Source organism: Chaetodon auriga, chromosome 23 (assembly GCF_051107435.1).
Source record: "Chaetodon auriga isolate fChaAug3 chromosome 23, fChaAug3.hap1, whole genome shotgun sequence".
Lineage (NCBI taxonomy): Eukaryota > Metazoa > Chordata > Actinopteri > Chaetodontiformes > Chaetodontidae > Chaetodon > Chaetodon auriga.
The window spans coordinates 17,354,213-17,375,779 of NC_135096.1; the positions used below are offsets into that span (position 1 = coordinate 17,354,213).

The window sequence follows — 21,567 nt, forward strand, 5'->3', positions numbered from 1 at the left end:
GTTTGTAAGAGTCGGGTGTCGTGAACATAATGAGTAAACGTCAGGAGGTCGGTCGGTGTGAGTGTGGAGCACTTACTCACTTACCTGAGAACAGGAGATGAAACAAGGCACAAAGTTCATTTATGTATCATTTTACACAACAGACAGGTATATAAAGATTTGTCGTAGCGTCTTATCTTGATGTTTGTATTGAGATAAGTTTTCTCAACTTGATCTATTTGGAGATCAGATTGAGATTCTGATCTCAATACAGGAGACGCTGTGCTTTCAGGGTTTTTATTAGGTTGTATGCGTTACAGTGGTGACTTTGGGTCACATTAGTTCAATACTGTATCATATCAAATCAAGTAGAAATGACAAATACAATCTTAAAGTTCAGCCGCCGTCGATGGAGTCCAATTAAAGCTTCAGAATCGCAATGACAACATGAATTCGTCTAAAAGAAGCTGAACATGTGTGGTCTTTTTTGTTTTAATCAACCTGCCTCACCCTCACACAAAAAGCTGTACAGCTACAATTGTGAAGACCTTCAATCACTTCATGTGCTTCCTCACCTTAACCGTAACAAAATATCCTCATTTTCCCCAGAATGTCCTTATTCCCAGTGTCTGACACTCAACACAAGCACACTCACACCAGTGCAACCGCTGTCCCCTGAGCAGCTGGAGCTACTGACGAGCAGCGGCTTTTAACTCTGATGTGATGCAGTTTCCATTCAGTCAGAAGAGAAGGTGTGTGGAGTCCAGGCAAACAAGTGAACCATTTATCCCCACAGATGTGTGAAGTCCCACCTTCAACGCGCATTAACGGGCAGTAAGGCAGCTACTGTCATTGGCTGCCGGAGTCTTGAGTCACGTCCTCATTCAGTGGTGAACTGAGAAGTTCATGGATCCTCTGCAGGTCCTTATTGGTTTCCTCCGCCTGAACGCTGGCACTCAGATCCCCAATCAAGTCATCTGTCAGCTGCAGACGCGCCGTCCTTAGATTTGAAAGGAGGAGAGCGACTGGTGAACATCGACAGTAAAAGCTGTGAAATATTCCACAAATGAGTGAAAACAATTAAAATCTTCTAACCATTCTTTCTGTCTGAGTTCATGGAGCTCCCTGCGTTGCCTCCTCCTCCTCTCTCTGACAGCTTCTCCTGCCAGAGACTGCATGCCGATGATCAAAGCACCAGTGGGAACCCTGAGCAGAGGTGAGTTTATATAATCAGGAATTATAGAGCACATTTGCATTCAAACAACACAAAGCAGAAAAAACACTTAATACTTCTATTGCCTGAACAGTTTTTACTCCCTGCAAGCCAGACAAAAACATCAACTACTGCACGTGCATGAAAATAAAACTCAACGTATGAAACCCTTTCTCAGACACGTCCACACTGGGGGAACAGGGTATGCAAGAGGTTCCTCAAGCTCTTGGATCCTGATGGCATAATCTGTTTTGTAGCAAAGCGAGCTGTCACATTATTGCCTAAAACCTTTAACCACCTTCTTCCCACGCTTTTTTTGAAACTATAAGAAGTCTTAAAAGTCTCAGCCTCCTCTGCGGGCCTTCAAGCCCCACCCAAACCTTCCAGTCACACCTCTGCCACATGCCTGAATGAGGGGCCGATTGTGGGCTGAGATCTGGAGCGTGATGTGCTTTCCGATTAGTTCCCCGCTTTCTTTTCACCCTTTCTGCCCCCGCTGCACCTGGCGTAGCCGGGGCTGGGGCTGTTTGCACACATCAAATGCTCCAGGTGGCTGGTCCCTCAGGCAAACACTGAGAGGGGGAGGGGGAGGAGGAGGAAAAGGAGAAGGCAGTGCTAGTATGGAGCCCACAGGAGGGCAGAGTGAGGCTGAGCCAACATGGAGCTGATGATCAGAGACAATCCAAACCAGCCTCCCCAGTCTGTTACACCATCAAACACCTCAGAATCAATCTCCATTACACGATCACATTCAAATCTGTTCTTGGCTCTGCTCTGTGCGCTCAGCTGAAAGTGGCCAGACTGAAAAGTGGGACAGAGCGAGAGGAGAGGGTTGAGGAGAGAGAGGAGACTGAAGCATAAGTCCAGATCAGACTATGGTTGATGGAGATGAGAGGCTGGAATAACAGAGATGGTATAAATGGAGAGGGGCAGCTGCTGCCTTGGCCTGCTTCCTTGCTCTAGTACCCAAAACATGGCCCTCTGCATCGCACATGAGTCCCTCTGGCACTGTGAACAGAACTGGAGGTGGGGGGTGGGGGTGGGACGGGGTTCAGCTGGGCAACAGAGGGTAGCTGGGAGGGGCGCAGCTGGCTGCCAGAGTGCTCACTGCTCTCAAGCACACGGACATGAACGTGGATACATACACACGAACAAATATGCACGTCTGTAAAAAATAACAGCTTCTGACGATGTCGCTGGAATCTGTGACGACGGCTGAAAGACTTCAGGGCACAAACTACAGCATCTGTAAAAAGCTGAACATCTGGGTGATCGATGGACAAGACCGGACTGGATGCAGAGGCCAACCTTACCCCAGCGCTGTGCCGATGACTGTCCCCGCCACCAGCCCTCGCAGGCCCAGGTTGAGTCTGAAAAGGCCTCCAGTCACAGCTGCCCACACACACAAACACACACACACACACACACACACACACACACACACACACACACACACACACACACACACACACACACACCAGAGGGTTTCATTGTCATAACTCAGTGTGCTGGCATGTGTGCTCCACTCGACTATTTGTCATAAGGTTAAACAAGGATTACAAAAGTTCCATCACCACTGTCAGCAGCAGAGAGCAAACACAATCTCTGCACAATATAAACTCACATTTTCCGGACAGTGAATTTCTGAAGCCATCTTTTGTTATTCATTATTTTTATTTTATGCCTTTATTGAGCAGCTGCAGCAGAGAGATGACAGGAAAGGAGGGGAGAGGGAATGAGGTGCAACAAAGGGCCTCAGGCACAGGTGAGGAGGGGAGGTGGAGCTCATGGCTGGCACCCTAACCCTCACCCGCCCACTCATCTGGTCTCGCAAGGAAGGAAAAATGTGACTATTTTGCTCAAGTTAAAAATTCAGGGGTTGTTTGGGGCACATCTGCTCTGAGGACATGACCCACAGTGGATTCACTCAAAAAGGCTAGACCCATATTACCCATAGTCACCAGTTCACTATTCTGACTGGAGTCGCACGTCAGCGTTTGAGCCTGTCGGCTTTCCTTGGATAAATAAAGATTTAAAATATGTGTGACTCACCTCCAGCTGCAGCGTAGTGGCTCAGGGTGTACTTGTCTCGGTAGACAGACAGCCCCGTGCTGACAGAACTACAGAGGGGAGGGAACACAAAGGGAAAGAGACTGAAACCACCAGATTCAGGGAGGATGATCACTGGAAATAAAACTAATCCAATAAATACACAATCTAATATAAATTAGATTTTGCTCAGTCTTATTACAACAGACCGCAGATCGAGCTACAAACATGTGACAGCAACTTATTTGTGCAAGATGTTTAATGTCTCCTTTGCAAAAGTCCCTTTACAAACACAAACAAACAAAACTCCCTCTCAAATAAAACTCTAAACCGAACTGGTGTAATCGACTTGTTTGCTTACTTGAACAAGGTGACAAAAGCAGCCACTCTCCAGCTCCACCTCCATCCATATCTCACAAAACCACGGATCGCTGCATTGTGGGCTGAGCGCTGATTTAGACAGAAAGGACATTTAACATATCTTGCTTCCTGGAAATCCTCTGCAGCACAAATGCACACTCAGCCTATTTCCTTCATTCATTCACCCACTTACCACTGCGTCCACTCGGCTGGTGTAGATCTGCGCCTGGCTGGCTTGGATGTACCTCTGTCTGGCCTCTCGAGCTGCTGGCAGGCCTCCGTAGATACAGCCTGCGAGTGCGGCAAATACACCGCTCTTTATCACATTGGTCAGCTCCTCTGGGTAATTCTGTGTCGCACTGCAAGGAGACATGTAGAGTACTTTGAGAATCCACTCAGTGGCACCTGCCCCTCATCTTTAAACATTATTAAAAAGTACCTCTCACAATTGTTATCATATCAATCAGCAGGTGAGCCTCACAAGACAAGAGTGCACTGCATTCTAGTGTAGCACTGAGGCATCTCTGCCTCTTCCACGATGGCTCTCTCCCTGAACTACTGCTGAAAAGGTGTGTTTCGAAATAAACACGCCTTGACACCCACAGTCTCATTACTTTTGACAGGTGAGGGATTTGACAAGGCCTACTAACAATTCTGCAGCTGTCGATAAAACGTCATCAAAAAAACAAATGTAAAGTAAATTCTGCACACTTGAATATGTGACACTTGTCTTAAAAGAGGCATTACTTTCATAAAAATGGCCAAAAAAAAGAGATCCAAACAAACTTGTGTCACTTCTGTGGTGAAAGTCTCAGCTCGACAAAACATGACAAGATAATGAGTTTAACACCACAAGTCAGGAAGAAAGAGAAATACTAACTCTTTGTTAAAGAGGTCCTTGATGCGGTCCCATCCTGTGTCTGGGAATTCTGGACTGACCATGTTGCTTGGCATGCTGCGGGGAGAGGGGATGGGTGGAGAGGCGGAACTGGTGGAGGAGGAGGAGGAGGAGGGCATCTGTGCAGGCCCCACATCAGCTGCGTGGACCCTGGGGAGCAGGAAGCAGAAGGAAGGAGGCCTGGCGCTCTGGATGAGGCCCTGCAGTAGGCCGGTGCTCAGCGTGCCCCGGGGGGCTGAATCTGCCTGACGTCTCTGCAGGGCGAGGCCAGTGCTGTGCTGCTTTGGATGCATCACGCTTCAGCTGGCGCTGGGCTGCAGAAACACATGGCCACGGGTTGGGATGTTGCACTCACTACCTCGACTTGAGCTCCAACCTCAAAATAAACAGCCGTGAGGCAAATGAAATCCTGGCAGGGCTACACAGGCCGTCCAACTCAGCAGCTGTTGAATGGTGCAGTCATATCAAAACACACTGGGCACACAAGCAGACTTTCTGGGAAAGGATTTCTTTCTCCACTTCAAAATGAGTCATGGAGCTTTTCATTTACTGCTGGGACCCTCAGGTCCTCTGAGCAGGCTGTGTTGGCTGGTCCAGGGTCAGAGATAAATATCTGTAGCTTTACTAATTTGACTTTCAAAGACTCAGGAAAATTATAATCTCTGTTGTTAAAAATGATATGAGAGCAACAACTGTGAAGCATTCTTGTTAAGATAAGAGTGAATGATAAGTATTTCAACATGTGCCGCTGTATGTCCTCACTTGCTCTTGATCGTCGTACCAAAAAAAAGTCGACGAACCAATAATTTACATTAGCTTTTGCCCAGTTAAGATAACAACATCTCAGCTTACAGCTTCACACAATATGAACAATTGCCTGCTTTTGTTTGTTATCATTTTGAAATGTTTTACATCGACGGTTTATCCATATTAGCCGAGCGAGGTTAGCAAGCTAGCACTCATTAACAGTGTTTTGGCGTGTGGTCATTTGACATGGGCATTTGTAACTACCAGTGTCATCTTATAGAACACATTTCTCACTGACAAAAACTGTAAATATGAATAAATAATGAAAATAAAGTCACCTGTAGACCGAGAACTGTCTTAAACGGCGTCCTGCACAGCGTTCGTTCACTTGCTGATTTTTCCTCAATCAGCTTGATTTCGCACACCTGTGTCAGACTGACTTTCCACTGCTGTTAGCTAACTGAAGCTAGCTTAAAAGCTCACCACTCCTATTTGCGGAACATATACCTACCTACTTTACATTTTACTAGCTACTTAAACGTAAAAGTAAGGTCTGAATGTCAGTCGCTTGTTTACATGCCTCTGGTCGTCAATAAAGTGCAGCTAAAAACGAAAATTATCACGTCTGTCCGATAATGGGAGCATTGCCGTTAACACCTAGCATGCTATTAGCTTCCCTAATATCACAGCGGAAAAGCAGCTTACCAGCGAGCGGCGCGGAATTCCTCAACAATGAACGGTTTGTCTTATGGAATGCCGAAACTTTGGTTAATTCATATTAACTGTAGTTAGTGTCTACATTGCTGTTTTTCATTATTGCCCTTCTGCTGTTTCTCAACGGTGACTTTCCCCTAGCCTACCGGCATTCCGACCTTTGACCTCGGCCAGAGCGCAGCAAATACAGCGCCGCCTGTCGGTGGAGGACTGAGCGCGCACTATTTCAGATAGTAAAAAGAAGTGACTTGGGTGACTCAGTGTTTTGCATGTACAAACAGCATTGTGCAGATCATTTCTTTATTTAATGATTATTGCAGATGTTGAATTGTACACGTGTCACTAAAAAAGAAGCTCTGGGACATTTTAAGAACCAAACTGTTTATCCACATAAAAACAAAAATTGCTGCACAAGCTGTGACAACAACCTGAATGTCACACTTTGACCAGGCACACGATCACAGCTTTTTGGTCAAATCAACATACTAATGGACCATCTTTACCACAGTTCTTGACTGTAAACTATAACAACCTTACATCTGTGAGAATCTGCTTGTTCACATATGAATACTACAACATATTCAACGTTCTCCTGCATGAACTACACACCATAATCAAAAGGTAAAAACAAGTAACATGAATGTTTCTTGGAAACTCTACACATCAAAAGAGAACATGATACTCTAAAGTGATTATTGCTTTCTGTTGGCACTTAGTGTGGAATGAAATGTTGACTGCAAACACTTATTTTTGTGCTTTCAAGTTATTAAACTTATGGCAGAATCCATCTAAACGCTGGCAGACATCACCGTGGCAATAAACAAGTAAATCAAACAGAATATGGACTTGTGGCAGTGAGATTGGTGAAAGTCAGCTGGAGCTTTTTCAGCTGTCCAGCAGAGGACAGTGTGGTAAAGCTGACGTCCTGTGTGAGCCTTAACTGGTCACACAGAGATAAACTACTCAAACACCAGCCTATAATATTCAATATAAGTGATGCACTGACGACACTTTTCCCCATCAACAACAGACTCTATGTACTTGATATTATCGATCAAGCAAGTAAGTCTCACTTTTAGCCATTGCTTTTCTTCATATTAAAAGAACCTGGGTGGATATGTTTTTGGGTTTTTTTTAGGTAAATATTTAAGCTATACATCACGACAGGCTGTGATATGCGCTCATTATACCACTTACCACTCATTTTAGCGTTACCAATAATGGCAATATGAAAGAGGAATACACAATAATTTTCATGTAGTTTTTAATTAAAAAGAAATACATATTATCTAATAAAATAGCCCCGCGGTGAAAAAAATAGTCCCACCTCTCCGTGCGTTAGCTCTGCTTGTCGTCTATTCGTCGCCTTTTTTTCTGGAGAAAGTCACTGCTCAATCAGCTCTAACGTTGTTAACCCTATCTGGAGGTGAAAGTTAACCTTAAACATGTGAATTCAACTCATTTAGTCTATTTGTTAACGTTGTTCAAACACCGCAGCAACTTTCTTCTACCTGCTGTAACAGTTTGTTGTCATGGAAACATTGTTGCTTCTCTGACAATCAGCCTGTAACGTAAACATGCGAGCCCCCCCCCCCCCCCCCCAGTTTACTATGAGTGAGTGTTTTTTTTTTTTTTTTTTTAACAGTTTTAGCTTTGAGTGATCACTGACTTTATTAAGCGACTATATGTGACATCGCGGCAGACACCTGGAGACGCAGCAGCGGCATCTGAATATCATGACTTTAAAAGCACCAAGTTACTTGCCTCAACGAATTTCGTTAGTAAATAATGTGAAGAATTGTAAAATATCATTTCCATGAGGATGTTCAATCAGACAGTGACACACCACCCTATAGAGCCCTCAGTGTCACAGTCTGATCCTGACTGACCGTGGACATGTTTGAATGTTAACGCCTTAAAAAATAGACATCAAACCGGATACTTTTTGCTGCCTGCTGTAATAGGTGGTTGTTGTCATGGAAACACTGTTGCTTCCCTGAAGTGGAGTGAAATGCTGTGATAAAGCTTTTTAGAATAGTAGCTGTGGTATACGCTCATTATATCACAGTTAACAGCCAATCAGATTGCCGGATTTCACCTTTCCGTTTTATAATAATGATTAGATCTTGGACAGTCGACGTCACACTTTGCAGCACTGTGATTCAAGTATTTAAAATCAGAGCTCTAGCTGCTCTACAGCTGGATGTGCAATAAGTTCTTTAGAATTTGGTGAGAGGTCTACAGGGAAAGGTTACAAGGCCGCAAATGAGTCCTTGAAGGTCACTGAGGATAACACAGCTGAGCTTCGAATACAAAGTCAAAACAACTAAAAAACAAAACAAAAAAAATCCACGAGAGGTCTGATTTTCATGACAATCTGGGACGCCCTGCCTGGATGTGATCAATGTTACACACTCATAAAAGACAGATTACTACAAAGTATGGTCAAAATCGAAGCAGCAGAGGCCGAGCTATCCTGACTTTTAGTCATTAGTGTGGGTCAAATGCCAATAACAGTGGATCCTACACTTCCCACAATGCAACTTGGCAGATATATTTCACCCTAGACACCCACTTCTTTCAAACCCCACATCCCCAGTGTACACAGACTTTCTGTAAAAAAAAGTCTCCAAGCCCAAGCCAAGAACACCCCGATGACATCACTGTGACATCATCAGGGTTATTTTCGAAAGTCTAAAAACACAGCTCATGTGGATCTTACTTTGCTGGTGTGTACAGACAGCAGCCTAAAAAAAGAGAATTTATTTTTAGAAGAAAGTGAGCAATGACTCAGATCTGTCATAAGAGCCCCCTGGTGGCAGCTGTAGGTATGGCAGCATCCACAGAAAACACACTAAAACGACACTATGGCTGTGTGACGCTAAGCTACGTGCCCTGTCACTGTCACTCCTGTAAGGACGTACGGTCCAAAGTTGTTGTGCGGAAATCATATGTAGTGGTACAGTGATTACATTCATTATTGAGAGTTTCCCTTCACTAAAGCTGCCCTGGTCCTGCAGAGCGTCTCTCCTACAGCTCCGTCTTGCTGGGTCTGTGGACAATCTGGCTGTACTCCTTCTTTCTCTTGGGTTTGTAGGTGAGAAGATGGCTGAACTCAGTGAGGAGTCTCTCCCAGTAGCAGGAAACATCTTGCATCCGCAGGTGGTCCAGGATGAATTCCTTACCCCTGTGAGGAGGGAGAGACACACAGAGTCAGACTGGCTCCTCAAAAACATCCAAATCAATCAGAAAATGTAATCTGTCACCTTGTGGAAATCTCCTGTGCGACGGCATCATTCTCTTTGACAAACTGCAGTAGCTCCCTGAGGAGACAGAACATGTTAATACATACAACACAAAGGAGATTCAGACCAGCCAAATCCAGTGGTGCAATAACAGAAAGCAGCGTGGCACCTGACATCAGAGAGATCCTGTTTGACTGGGATGTAGTGGACCCAGGGCTTGAGCTGAGGGTAAAAAAACTCCTGCCATTCGTCACCGACATGAAACACCAGGGAACCACAGAGGAAGAGATGTTTGAAGCGGAAGCTGGCTGCCACACCTCGGAAGTTGAATAAATATCTGCAAAGATGTGAATAACGATAAGGAGGAACCGTCAGAACTGCTCAGACGTGATGTGTCCATCATCATCCCTTCATCCGAAATTTAGCTTACTTGTATTTGCAGTGATCAACCAGTGGGATTTCTTTGGCTGGGGGTCTCCCCAGGGTGTCCTAAAACAGAGAGAGAAACATGGGCTGGTAGATCATTAAGACTGACTTTCACATTGGTTTTTTCCTTGTGACTCAATATGAACAAAAGTATTCGACCCTGGAGTGGTGAGGGTTCAGTATGACGCACCTTCTCAGACTTCCAGGCCTGGTTTTTAGTGTACTCTGCATCCACCAGGTCTGGAGCTTCTCTGGACAGAAGAATCAGGGGGTCACGCTCTGGACTGGTTCTATCAAAAAAGAAATAAATGAATAAAAAAATCAGAGAAAGCAAACAATTAACATGGATAATTAATAGTCAGTTTTTGTTCCACAGCCATCTGTGGTCAGAGGACAGCCGAGTGACGAGTCTGTTCCAAAGAAGATTAGATAACCAACATGAAAACATTTGGATTGTTGAATAACATCACCTAATTAATTATAAATGGAACAAGACTGACCTGGAGCCTCTGAAGAATCCTCTGGACTCCTTCTTCTTCCATGGCCACTGTGCTGCAGACCTTACAGAAAAACCACACGAATTTCCCATGTGTTTCATATGTGGTACCACATGTGGTACCACATATGAAACACACGCGTGTGTGTGTGTGTGCTCTACCATATAGAGCACATTTGGAAAATGTGTTTCCACATGTTGTAATATGTGGTAACGTGAAGCGCACGTAGCAAACATTTTACCACGTTGCAACATATGGAGCACATGTGGAAGTCATGTTCCCATATGTGACAAATACTGCACATTTTCAGGGTTTCACCATAACATTCTTGAAGGTGCCGTAATTTGAGTACTGACAAACACAAAGGTTCAGCAATATTGATAAATACATATGGAATCTGTATAAAGGCAATACAAACACTGAAAAGATGGTAGGCATTTAGGAGTCTTTTATTTTGACTGAATGAGTGAGTGAAGCTGGACTAAAGGATGAAATAATGACACCAGATGCAGTCTTGAAAGTAATGCAGTACTGTATGTATTGAAAGAAAATTCACAATTACAGGACTGTAACGTCCACATGTCACAGGCAGTCATGCAATGGTACAATATAATATTACCTGAAGAAATCAGACTCTATCAGACAATTCCATTTACAGGAGAAGTTCATACTTTTTAAAATACATGTTTACTCATTACCACTCCCATTTAAACATACATGAAAGCTAACACTGCTAAGGAAACACCATAGCATAACACGCAACCTACGCTGAATTCTTGCTAGTCACTGTAGCTTCTCCAAAGGGAAGGGCAAGGCAAAGGATATTTAGTTGGTTGTAATCTGCAACCTCATTACCAGATGTCGCCAAATACTACACACTAAACCTTTCAATAATTCAAAATAGGGGACAATGCAATAGACATTGAAAGTCATATATGGGGTGGACTGCACTTTCCAAAGAATCTATGGACACAAGAATTTTCAGTGGCATGACACACGGTTCAACAACACAATAAAACATGGATGTGCCTTGTAGGCAGACACTTGGGGACCAGCTCTGCAGTCTGAGAGGCCAGCTCAGACATCAATCTCGCTCTAAATTGTTTGGCATTAAGCAAATTAAACACCCATTATCTTTTCTATATACTACACATTTTTCTGACACTTGGCAGACACCTAGAGCAGTCAAATCACTAAATTCAGATGGTATTGACATCACATGCTTAATCTGGCACCTAGATTCACCATATCTACCTGGAAGAATGCATTTCAAAACAACGGGAGCATAAAACAAAAGAAAAGCTCGCCATTGTGAGGCATTCCAGTAGGCTCTGGTTGTGGTAGATCGAGGCAATCTTGTGATGTTGGATGGAGGTTGAAAATGTGTCTTTTTCCTATCTATCTCATTGATTCTGGTTCCTATATACCAAGGCTCTCTATGGTAAGAACTATCAAACCACAGGGTAGACACTTGTCTCATCACCCCTAAATCAATGCAATGCATGGAGTCAACAATAAAACCAGAGACAATGTCAAAAAAAGGCAGCGACATCAAAGGAGTGGGCCCTTTCACCCCAAAGGTTTCCCCAACTGCTACATTTCTTCCGTATTCAGTCATATCTGTGTGACAGCGTTCAGTTACTTCTTCCTGATAAGGATATACTTGAACATATCCTTTACCTTTCTCGACTCCATCTCCTGGATGAAGACACCAGTTGCAGCCAAATTTCCCATTGAATTGCTTGACATTTTGAAATGCAGCCTGCGCTACACTATCACATGAACAAATCACAGCATAAACATAAGATTTTACAATCTTGCCCTTCAAACACCACTCAAAACCCGCTGAAGCAAGAGATTTCATTTCACTGATAAATGGTGTAAAAAACAAGGAGATGGATATTTTTTTTTTACACCAAACCATAGTCCTGTTAAAAGCATGTTCTTTTTCCTTATATTAGGTGGGAGCTCATTTATATAACATAGCAAGGGCCAGATAGAAAGAGGAGGATTTGAAGATTGGTACACCATCTGAGTTAAAGGTGAAGCTAAAAGAGTAATCTTTTTTCAAATCTGAGCCTTTGCACAGCTGTTCATACAATTTCCCATCCATTATATCTGAAATTGTGTCCGGGTTTGTAGGCCGAGTCTTTCTGTAGTTCAATGACTCTCCAAGATTTAAAGTCTCTCGGACATGTTTCAGTTGACCGACAAGGAGTAAGGTAAAGAAAAAGTTACCATTTTTCATTAGTTCATTTTTATCAAACACCTGATGGCAAGTCTTGCATGCATTGTTTTCCAAACCACAAAAGCAGTTAGGGCAATATACATGAAAATCATATTTCCCTGTTTTGAAAAGTTTTTTGAGCAGATATTTGGTGGATGGCAAGAGGCAATCTCGTGGTAAAATAAGTGTCAAAATTTGGAGAAGTGTTTGCAGACCATCTTGTGTCAATCCCACTGTTCCAGCAAAGGCCATCAGAAGTAGGATGGTTTGTCCAAGAGTAACAGATGCTCCTCTGTACAGTGGGGACCTCATCGTGCCATCATTAACCTCAAACAAAAAACAGGACCCCTATTAGTTATAGCTCTTGTAATATGTGGTTAAAGTAGGAGATGTGATCGAACCATTTGGCCTCGTGGCAGCAGAGGCAAGAGCAGCCCCACCCCCACCCTCTTTCAGAGGCAATATGAAATGTTGTGACATCATAAATTAAACTGCTTGCTATTGGTAGAAGAATCAAGAATCTGGATTCGAGCTGTGAAGTGTCAGGGGGCTGCCGTAAAATATCAACTAAATATTGACCATTGGTTCCACACGATATTCAGAACCACTGTTTGTTATGAGTGATAAGTGCATTATCAGAATATACTGTCATTATTTGGAATCCTGCTCAGCCATTCCCAGTGCCCATTCTGAACTAACTATGGTACAAGGACAAAATGTTTGATGGCTCTATTGTGCAAATTTGGGATATACTATAATAAAGATTATCCATCTGCATGTAGTGTGAACCACAACAGCTCATATTTTACAGGAAGTGATTGAACTTCAACAAGGACTTGATTCATATCTCTAATCAGACTGGTTTGCATCAAAAATGATCTTACCATGCGCTGTCTCTGCCCGTGTGGTCGTCAAGGGACTGCTAGGGGGAAACAAAAGGTAACAATATTTATTTTATATTAAGTGGTGCTTAATCTTAATCATTATGAGAATACGCATGAGAAACAGTAAGTGAGCCTACTTTTTCAGGTTCATCGTTCATCCTCCCCTGTTCTTCATCACTGTCCTCTGTAGTGTGTCCAATGGGTTGCTAAAAAAAACAAAAAAAAACAAAAAACATTTTGTATAGATAACTCACTACTTGGCTTCATAAGCACCCCTCATGTCTCATGTTTGATAACATGACCAGGCTGACCTCTCCGAGCAATGGCAGAAGACATGAGGTGTGCTTATGAGGCCAAATATTGAGTTACACAATGATTTCTGAGCTGTTAAGCTGTCTAAAATGCAAACTCACCTTGAAGTCAGAGTCCAAACTTGAACAAGGGGCACTGTCTCTGCCTGTGTGGTCGTCAAGGGACTGCTAGGGGGAGACAATAATAGGTGGCATAGCTCAATGCAGTAATTCAGTTCAATGAATATATGAATATTACACCTATACAGTGACCCTTGAAATTGCCCAGCATGTAAAAATGTCATCTTACCTCTGGATGATTCCTTGCCATCTTCAGTCAAATCAGAATCAGAGCTGCATAGATGTTGGTTATTACAGTTTAATACATATTTATATAAATACCTCAAACACATCCATAAACAAGATTAACAGGACTTCATACTGATATATTTATTTACCTGTCTCCACCAACGTTGGGATATGAAATAAAGTCACTAATATTAGGTGTTTTGGTATGTGGAACTTGCAAACAAAACAAATATCTCAGGTAAACCCCTCATATTATACAAATCTTTAACACTTTTTACACACATTTGGCTACACACCAATGGAAGCTAATGTGTAGCAATGCTACTAACGTTACTGCTGCTTAGAGATGGACAATTTTAGCTGGCCTAGTTATCTTAGCAAGCTAGCTAGGTTTGAATAAAAATAGCTGGCTAAGTTTGGCTATGATGATTCACTTTCTACCACTGGCACCATTACCAATTTTCTCCATGCGATATTTTGTAGTCCGGGGTAAGGGCTCGTTGTCATCTCGCAAATACCTTCTGTACATCCTCTTTTTCTTAGGAGAAGGCGCCATTCTAAAGGCCTGGCTTAGCGGTCCTCTGTAACTCTGCTACATCCCTTCCTTCCGATTGTGTGGGCGCCAAACAGAAGCTATAGATGACGCGCGGGGAGACTTTGCAAGCCCGCCGAAAAATCTGATTGGCTCTGCTTTGACTGTCAGTTGCTGAGGTGAAGCTAAAAAAAAAAAAAACAGAGGTAAAAGCGTATAACCTACGTTAGCAAAGGGACAAGAAAGCCACTATGTACGTGCTAATAAAATGGGTAAAAGAAAACAGAGTAAGTGTGGGATTGGAGAGAAATGTTCAGGACAAAAATATGTTAAGTGACCCAAAGAGGATTGGCCTGGTGCAACATGGGGCGGTTGGAGCAAAGCCACCTAAAGGCGGCTGGAAAGCTTTTCCGGCCCAGATACTCAGTGTAAAAGGTGAGTGAATCAATTATGAACATGTAATTTAACGTTAGCGGTAGAAGTATTTATGATCAGTTGCACCCATCTTACCGTTATGTCAAGCAACAAAATGGTAACGTATTGTAGTGCTCTGTAGGGAACTTGTTAAAGTTGCATCTCCATTAGGTTGGCTAACAAAGTTAGCTAGCAAGATACTTTGACCGCTAACTTAGCTAACCTAGCTACAACGTACATACGAGATCACAGCATAACCTTACACTATCATATTAATAACAGCTAGTTAGGCATTGTTGACTATGTTAGCTAACCTCGCTATAAAATAACCCCTAACATTGTTTCCATCGAACAAAAAATACATCAACAGGCTGTACATTATGACCGTTTAGCTCGCATGCAATTAAAAATATATGCGAACTGGAAAAAATACCTCCTCGCCCAGGTGATCGCTGAGATTGCAGGCGATGCTACCACAATGTTACATCAATATTCGTCGTTCTTTAAGAAATCTGTACCGTTTTGTTTCATGGCGTTCAGGCGTGCAAAAAACTACTACTCCCTGCATGCAATGCGAAGCTCAAGGCACCAATCACAGCTCAGCTGTTATCGCGTTGTTGGCAGTAGGCTGGGCTGTCTCCTCGAGCTGTCAGTCGAGTGATGCTGTGAGTTGATGTGAGAGAATTTAGAGAAATGAAGTCGATTAGCTTTTATTTCGCAAAAGTTAGCAATAGTAACGTTAGTGTTACGTGGAAGCCGTCCAGGACGTACGTGTAACGTCAACGACAGAAGTTGTCGACCCACGTGCAGGCTAGGGTTGAGCCGATATTGTATATCAATTCAGTGTTAAAATAATGTAACGATTTAAGCCCCACCCATTTCCGTTAGGCCCCGCCCACTCCGAGTCCACATACGGATACAGATTATTGAGATGGTTGAACAGATACAGGTGTTACACTATTGTTGAGAGATGTGCTCCTAAAATAGTCTCATATTTAAATTACTTACCCAATAATGAAGGTGTTATTGCAGGATGTTCAAGCTCATTTATACTCCCTCCTGTCTTCTCCTTTCCCTTGCAATTGCTTGCTGTTATATCAGACTACAACTGCCACTGAGGAACGTGGTCACTCTGACGATGAGGATGACGATGACACACCTCAACAGCAGAAGGTACAGAAATGCTGTCCAAACACATGCTCATGTTCTTGTTTCTTTTTTTCAGTTACCTTTTAATTATTCGGATTGCTTCGATTGTGACATAATTCACTGATGATTTGTTGTCTATGTCATACATTTATCATTATGCTTTTACAAACTTGAGTATGTATACAACTTCAAACACTTTTGGGCAGTACACATGTTACATTCAGTCTTATACTCATCATCATAACTGCTGACCGTTTACACCCTTCCCCCACACACTTGTTTTTCAGATTTTTCAGGAGGACACATACCGGACTCTAAAATGACCAAAGGTAAATGTAACACTTAGTTCATATTATTAAAAGTACAGCTAAGGGTTTTTTTTTCCTTTTTGGAGCTGTTTATTTTATTCATTTATTTTTTAAGACAATGGAAACAGTGCGTAAAATAGGCCGCAGCACCCAAATGATTGTTGTAAGAGGTCTCAGTTATGCTGTGGCTAAGCAGCAAACTAGGCAGCAAATCATGGCAGAATCAGCAATTAAGGGAAAACCAAAAAATGTTAACTTACTGATTTTCTGCCTGTTATCATTGGTACTTATTAAATTAATTGGTGGTGCCATAAGTGGCCCCAGTCCTACACAAAAATGTTGCACATCCTCTGAAGTCTGCAGATTCCAAAAATATTAGTATATTCACTCTATAATCTTCCTATCATCAGTAATGTTTCCAAAATTCAGGTACCCATTCAGTTTGAATGAACAAGTGTGACAATTTTTCAGCCCTGATTTTGGTGTTGCACTTGTTGGTTTAAAGAAAGCAATTTGCTTCAAAACGTTTCAGCAGGATTACAACACACATTCTCCACTTGTCCCAACCAGAGCAACAGATAACAGATATACAACTTATTTATTTAATATTACCCTAGGGTTTAGATTCTTTTTTTTTTTTTTTTTGTCCTGTTGTCTTGTTGTCCTGTCGTGCTTCTGCACCTACTGTTGTCTTGTCTATGCCGGGACAGTGTGAAACGCAATTTCAATTCCTTTGTATGTTAAGTACATGTGAAGAAATTGACAAATAAAAGTGACTTTGACTTTGCGATAACAGAGAAGCACCGATTTTGGGCTTACAGTATATCACATACTACTAAAGTTCTCCGTCCATTTAAGCTTCTTCTTTCATTATCTTCTCTTTCTCTCCTGATAGATGGACTACAGAAATGATCTAAAGGAGCTCCAAGAGAAAATAAAAGACAAGGATAAGGAGATCAGGCAGTTGAGAAGGTTGAACCTTTAACTGCAAGAGGGTAAGTATGGAGGGGAGCCCTTGCAGTAACCTTGAACCTATTTCCATGACAAAATTATAGTAACAATGCTATAACTATATTAAGTGACAACTCTGTAGCAGAACTGGCCTGTAAGTGACCCTCTTCTCCCTCTTTGCATTCCTCAGGAGAAATGGAGAACTCAGGCAGAGACAAGATGTCTGGTTGAAGAACAACTTTTCACATTCTTTCAGGGAACAAGAGTCACTGATAACACCTTCACTTCAACATTTCCATCTGCTCAGGATGTTCTCATGGAGGTGCTAACTCTTTCTTGATAGCCCATGGGAGTCAAGGACAATAAAACTGCCTGGATGGACGAATGCCATGTCTCAAAGGAATCTACAAACCAGATAATGCAAATGGGTTGTAAATTAGACATTCCGGAAGCAAACTGTGCTGTATGTCTGTGTGCCTTTTTCATAACCTACCAGAATAACTAAATCTCTATGTTTGATTTAACTGTGGATGTTTTTACATCACTAAGCTCGCGATCTGTATAATAACAATGCTTTTCTAGTGTTTCTAACTTACAAGATGATAAAACTGTGATTTTAACTATCCCAAAAAGTTTCTCTGAGTTTCTACCGTGGAACCATACCGCCATCTAGGGGTTCATAGCGGTTAGGTTGAATGTGCTTCGCGGGAGACATTTATTAATAAGTAACTATAATAGCGATAATCATTTCAGCAAATGTAGTCTGCCCTTCTTTATTCCTTCATCATATTTAAGTAGTTATACCCTTAGTCATCATGTTTATTAGGATTAGTATTAGGAAATATTATCATGTTTATTGTTGAATGTTGTCATTATTCACCCAAGGTGTCTGACGCATGCTGTGAACAATGTCGAAATGCCATTGAATATTGATCATTTAAAATATATTCGATTGACCATAGTGAGAAGCAGATGAGCCCCTCGTATGAATCATTAATTAATTCTCGTTCTGTGAGGCAAAATCACGTTGCGCGCCTGCGAACCATCCCACATGTGTGACGGCCTATTGATTAGACACGCCCTGGAGCACGTATATTGGCTGCAGCATGTAGTGGACACTCAGTTTCAGTTTAGTTATGTTAAGCTAGTAATTGGTAAGCATGCCAGAATATTCCATTCCATTCCATTAATTTCTGATAATGGACACCTCGTCGGGCATCATCCCTTACTTCATTCCTTACAGACCATGTCAAAAAAGTTCACGGAGCCATCGGCGACACTGAAATCAAAGCCTGCATGGCACAAAAATTAAAAGACACCAGGAGATGAGCTGAGAGGGAAACAGGGTGACCTATTTATACTGTATATGCAGTAGAATTCATAGAATCCAGTTTTGGATGGTTTCTAAAGGGCCTGCTGTGGTATTTGACTAGTCTACATAGACCAGACATCACCTGAAAATAACAGAACCAATCCTGTAATCCAGATAGAAGAAAAATGAACCTTTACTTTGATAGAAAAGACTGGTGTTTGTACTGCCCTCATCTTTGATTCTTTCAATGCCACAACAGGGAGTCTGCTGGAGGATACACAGAGGACTGAGACTACACAAACATACAATACACACACACACACACACAAACACACACACGCACGCACACCTGCACACTAAGTTGTTAAAAATTCTTTAAGAATTGTTCTGTTCTTACATTTCATTGTTTGCAAATAAACACTACTTGTATCACTTATATTTGTTTTAACTACTTTATTTCTTCTAAAATTCCAAGACCGAATATTGAACACTGGCCTTTGGATCGTGCACCCTGCTGGCTGGCACCTCTTCCTTTTATACCACTAACAGATAGCTTAACACGTTAATGGCTTGCCCTTGGTGTCAAAGGTTGAGTTTGAGTCCTGGGTGATGCTGTGTAAATGAGCTTCATTTGCTGTAACTTGTTTTCCTCTTAGATGACATCTGCCAGGCACATCCAAGACTGCCTGCAGTCCTACTTTAGATTTGTGTTTTGTGGGTTTAAATTTTATATAGGAAATGTAAGTACTAAGACTATTTTGTATTGTACACACACCCACTTGGTTTCACATGGGTATTTGTATGGGTTTCACATGTAATAACCTGAGTTTCACATGTAATAACATGGTTTTCACATGGGATTCACATCGGAATTTACATGGGTTTCACACATTACACCATGAAAAATGTTCCAAAACCACGTTTCCCATGTTTAACATGTGCAAATCACGTGTTCCACATGTGCAATATCACATGTGAAATTCATGTGGTTTTTCTATACCGCAACACATTATATGGATAAGATGCCCTGAAGATATGGACTTCATGAGCTACAAAGTATTATTGTTCAAGTGTTCAGTTAATCCATTTCAGATTTTGTAAATACTCGTTAAATTAAACGGCAAAAATATGAATTGAATGTTGTAAAGACAACACATCTGTGAGGCTATAAACTCAAAAATATCCAGTTTACTACCACAGAAGACAAAGAAGACCTGCAAACATTCACATGCAATACGCTGGAACGTGTAAACTGTGGTATCAAAGCTCTGTCTACACTTATCCATCTGACATATGACCTTACTTTTGAAGGTCATCCCTCATCAGATCCCATCTTCCCAGTCCTGTGGGGTATATGGGCCACACGGCAGGCCCGCCCTCCCAAAACGTCCATGCAGGGTACATGATGTCCTGGTAGTCTGCCGTCTACTCAAATCAAACACACACATGTCAAAAACACTGCGTTCAATAAACACTTGCGTGTTTTCAAGTGCGTAAAACTAGTAAGCTGGAGTCTGACCTTACTGAAAGAGAACACGGGCAGCGTCGGCTGCACCCAGCTGGGGACTTGAGGGTAATCCCTGACATTTACCACCATCTCCAGGTCAGGTAACCTGTCGATCACTTCCAGGATGAAGTGCTCCACCCCGCTGCACCTGAAAACAGGACAGAGGATGACACAATATAATCAAACGACTGTAGTAGATACATATTCTGTCTCAGTCTGTTTTGATTAACTGGGAGTAAATGAATGAGTTCAGTTTACCTGGCAGGAAACATACAGTTGTGCTCTCTGTACAACTTATGTCCAATGATCTGGTAGTGGGTGCCCACCCCTCTTTGGAGAGTCGCAGCCATGACATCCTCAGAGATTTTCCCTTTGAAAGGCCGCAAGTCATGTTGAAGGACACTGACACACAAAGAGAGTGACGATCAAACCCACGTTGCGCAATGAATGCTTAAAAAACCTGAATCTGCACAGTGTTATTGCAGCAATAACTGCTCGTCTGATTGTGGGAAATCTGTGTTTCAGTGTATGAGGACATGCAGAGACAGACAGACATCACACCCACCTTAGATGGCAGCTACAGTTGACGGGGTTACACGGCGTGAACCCTTTAACAGCATCAGAAATCTTGTCTGTCAGTTTCTTCCATTGTTTCCCTACAAATGATGCCAAATGGTGTCAGAATAGATTTTCATATTGAACAAATCTTACTATTTCCCGCTGGGTCAGGACAGAGGGACTTACTGGGCCAGGACCCCCATTGAGGACACCCCAAAGAAAACATGTGTTACTGCTAACCCACTTAGCCTTAACAGACTTATTACCAACATCGCGGTCAGCCTAAATAAATTTAATAATTTCATCTATTAAAAATCTTATTGGCTATGTTACCGTAAGTAAATGTGCTAACTTTTAGCCGCAAATCACGCAAACCTTAAAGTTAGCTTATTTGAGTTAGCTCGGAGGGTAGTTAGCTAGCTTGTGATGAATGACCAACGTTACACCAAAAGTTACTGTAGTTACCTCAAGGAGATACAGCGAAACGAAGAGCAGCAAAGTTTTACTACCACTTCTAAAATGGTCTCACGGGTCTTATTTGCTTAAAAATGTATTACCTGATGCCGGAACCAAACACAAATCATAAACTTGCAGCACTATTAAAAGCCTCCACAACCAAAAGCGCTCCATTTTTCTCTCTATCCTCCAGCTTGGTCTGAAGTGGAGAAACAAAGCGGCGATCTGTGATCTATTACTTCTGCCTGAATGCAGTCTTTACGGTAACACGCACCGCGAAATTCATTTTCAGGGCAAGATCAGCTACCGTAATGTTTGGAAGACCGGTCCAATTGGCATTAAAGGGAAAATCTGTCTCTTTTCTGCCAGACTAAACCAATCAATCAATTCTTTATTTTACAATGCAGATACCCAAGCCAACCACCTTTCCCTTGATATGCTGTTTAAATGGCTGATGAAATCCCCGACAGCTTCTCTGCTCTGATTTCAGAATTTATTTCAAGGGCGTGAATGACTATCACATGGATGATTCGTCCTATAAA

The 21,567-nt window shown here is 42.3% G+C and overlaps 2 protein-coding genes across 5 annotated transcripts; both read right to left on the reverse strand.

Annotated features, from left to right (window-relative positions):
- Positions 1-265: 265 nt before the first annotated feature.
- timmdc1 (translocase of inner mitochondrial membrane domain containing 1) lies at positions 266-6,132 on the reverse strand. 3 transcript variants are annotated; one of them, XM_076723026.1, is made up of 8 exons: positions 5,952-6,132; positions 4,482-4,813; positions 3,795-3,960; positions 3,603-3,691; positions 3,245-3,312; positions 2,506-2,584; positions 1,075-1,185; positions 266-979 (listed from the first exon to the last, which is right to left on the reverse strand). In XM_076723026.1, exons 2-8 carry the CDS (start codon positions 4,790-4,792, stop codon positions 829-831), a joined length of 975 nt encoding a protein of 324 aa, XP_076579141.1. In that variant the 5' UTR covers positions 4,793-4,813; positions 5,952-6,132; the 3' UTR covers positions 266-828. The 3 variants fall into 3 exon arrangements, with proteins under 3 accessions (XP_076579141.1, XP_076579142.1, XP_076579143.1); XM_076723027.1 differs by having other exon boundaries at positions 5,585-6,119; XM_076723028.1 differs by having other exon boundaries at positions 4,482-4,875; positions 5,952-6,039.
- A 156-nt stretch (positions 6,133-6,288) lies between these two features.
- On the reverse strand, positions 6,289-21,212 carry poglut1 (protein O-glucosyltransferase 1). 2 transcript variants are annotated; one of them, XM_076723655.1, is made up of 11 exons: positions 21,035-21,212; positions 20,577-20,667; positions 20,270-20,413; positions 20,024-20,159; positions 19,808-19,929; positions 10,132-10,191; positions 9,822-9,921; positions 9,636-9,694; positions 9,375-9,542; positions 9,227-9,283; positions 6,289-9,147 (listed from the first exon to the last, which is right to left on the reverse strand). In XM_076723655.1, the coding sequence occupies exons 3-11, from the start codon at positions 20,359-20,361 to the stop codon at positions 8,991-8,993; spliced, it is 951 nt and encodes a 316-aa protein (XP_076579770.1). In that variant the 5' UTR covers positions 20,362-20,413; positions 20,577-20,667; positions 21,035-21,212; the 3' UTR covers positions 6,289-8,990. The 2 variants fall into 2 exon arrangements, with proteins under 2 accessions (XP_076579770.1, XP_076579769.1); XM_076723654.1 differs by having other exon boundaries at positions 21,127-21,203.
- Positions 21,213-21,567: the final 355 nt, after the last annotated feature.

What these genes read in the sequence shown, in the direction of transcription:
- timmdc1 (XM_076723026.1), bottom strand. Translation starts at nt 4,792, where the DNA reads ATGCATCCAAAGCAGCACAGCACTGGCCTCGCCCTGCAGAGACGTCAG. An exon ending in CCAGCCGAGTGGACGCAGTG is followed by an intron (nt 3,692 to 3,794) that starts GTAAGTGGGTGA and finishes TGTCTAAATCAG; the next exon opens with CGCTCAGCCCACAATGCAGC. An exon ending in GCTTTTGTCACCTTGTTCAA is followed by an intron (nt 3,313 to 3,602) that starts GTAAGCAAACAA and finishes TCCCCTCTGTAG; the next exon opens with TTCTGTCAGCACGGGGCTGT.
- poglut1 (XM_076723654.1), bottom strand. Translation starts at nt 21,199, where the DNA reads ATGGAGCGCTTTTGGTTGTGGAGGCTTTTAATAGTGCTGCAAGTTTAT. An exon ending in CCGTGTTCTCTTTCAGTAAG is followed by an intron (nt 19,930 to 20,023) that starts GTCAGACTCCAG and finishes TGATTTGAGTAG; the next exon opens with ACGGCAGACTACCAGGACAT. An exon ending in GTTGATCACTGCAAATACAA is followed by an intron (nt 9,543 to 9,635) that starts GTAAGCTAAATT and finishes ACATCTTTGCAG; the next exon opens with ATATTTATTCAACTTCCGAG.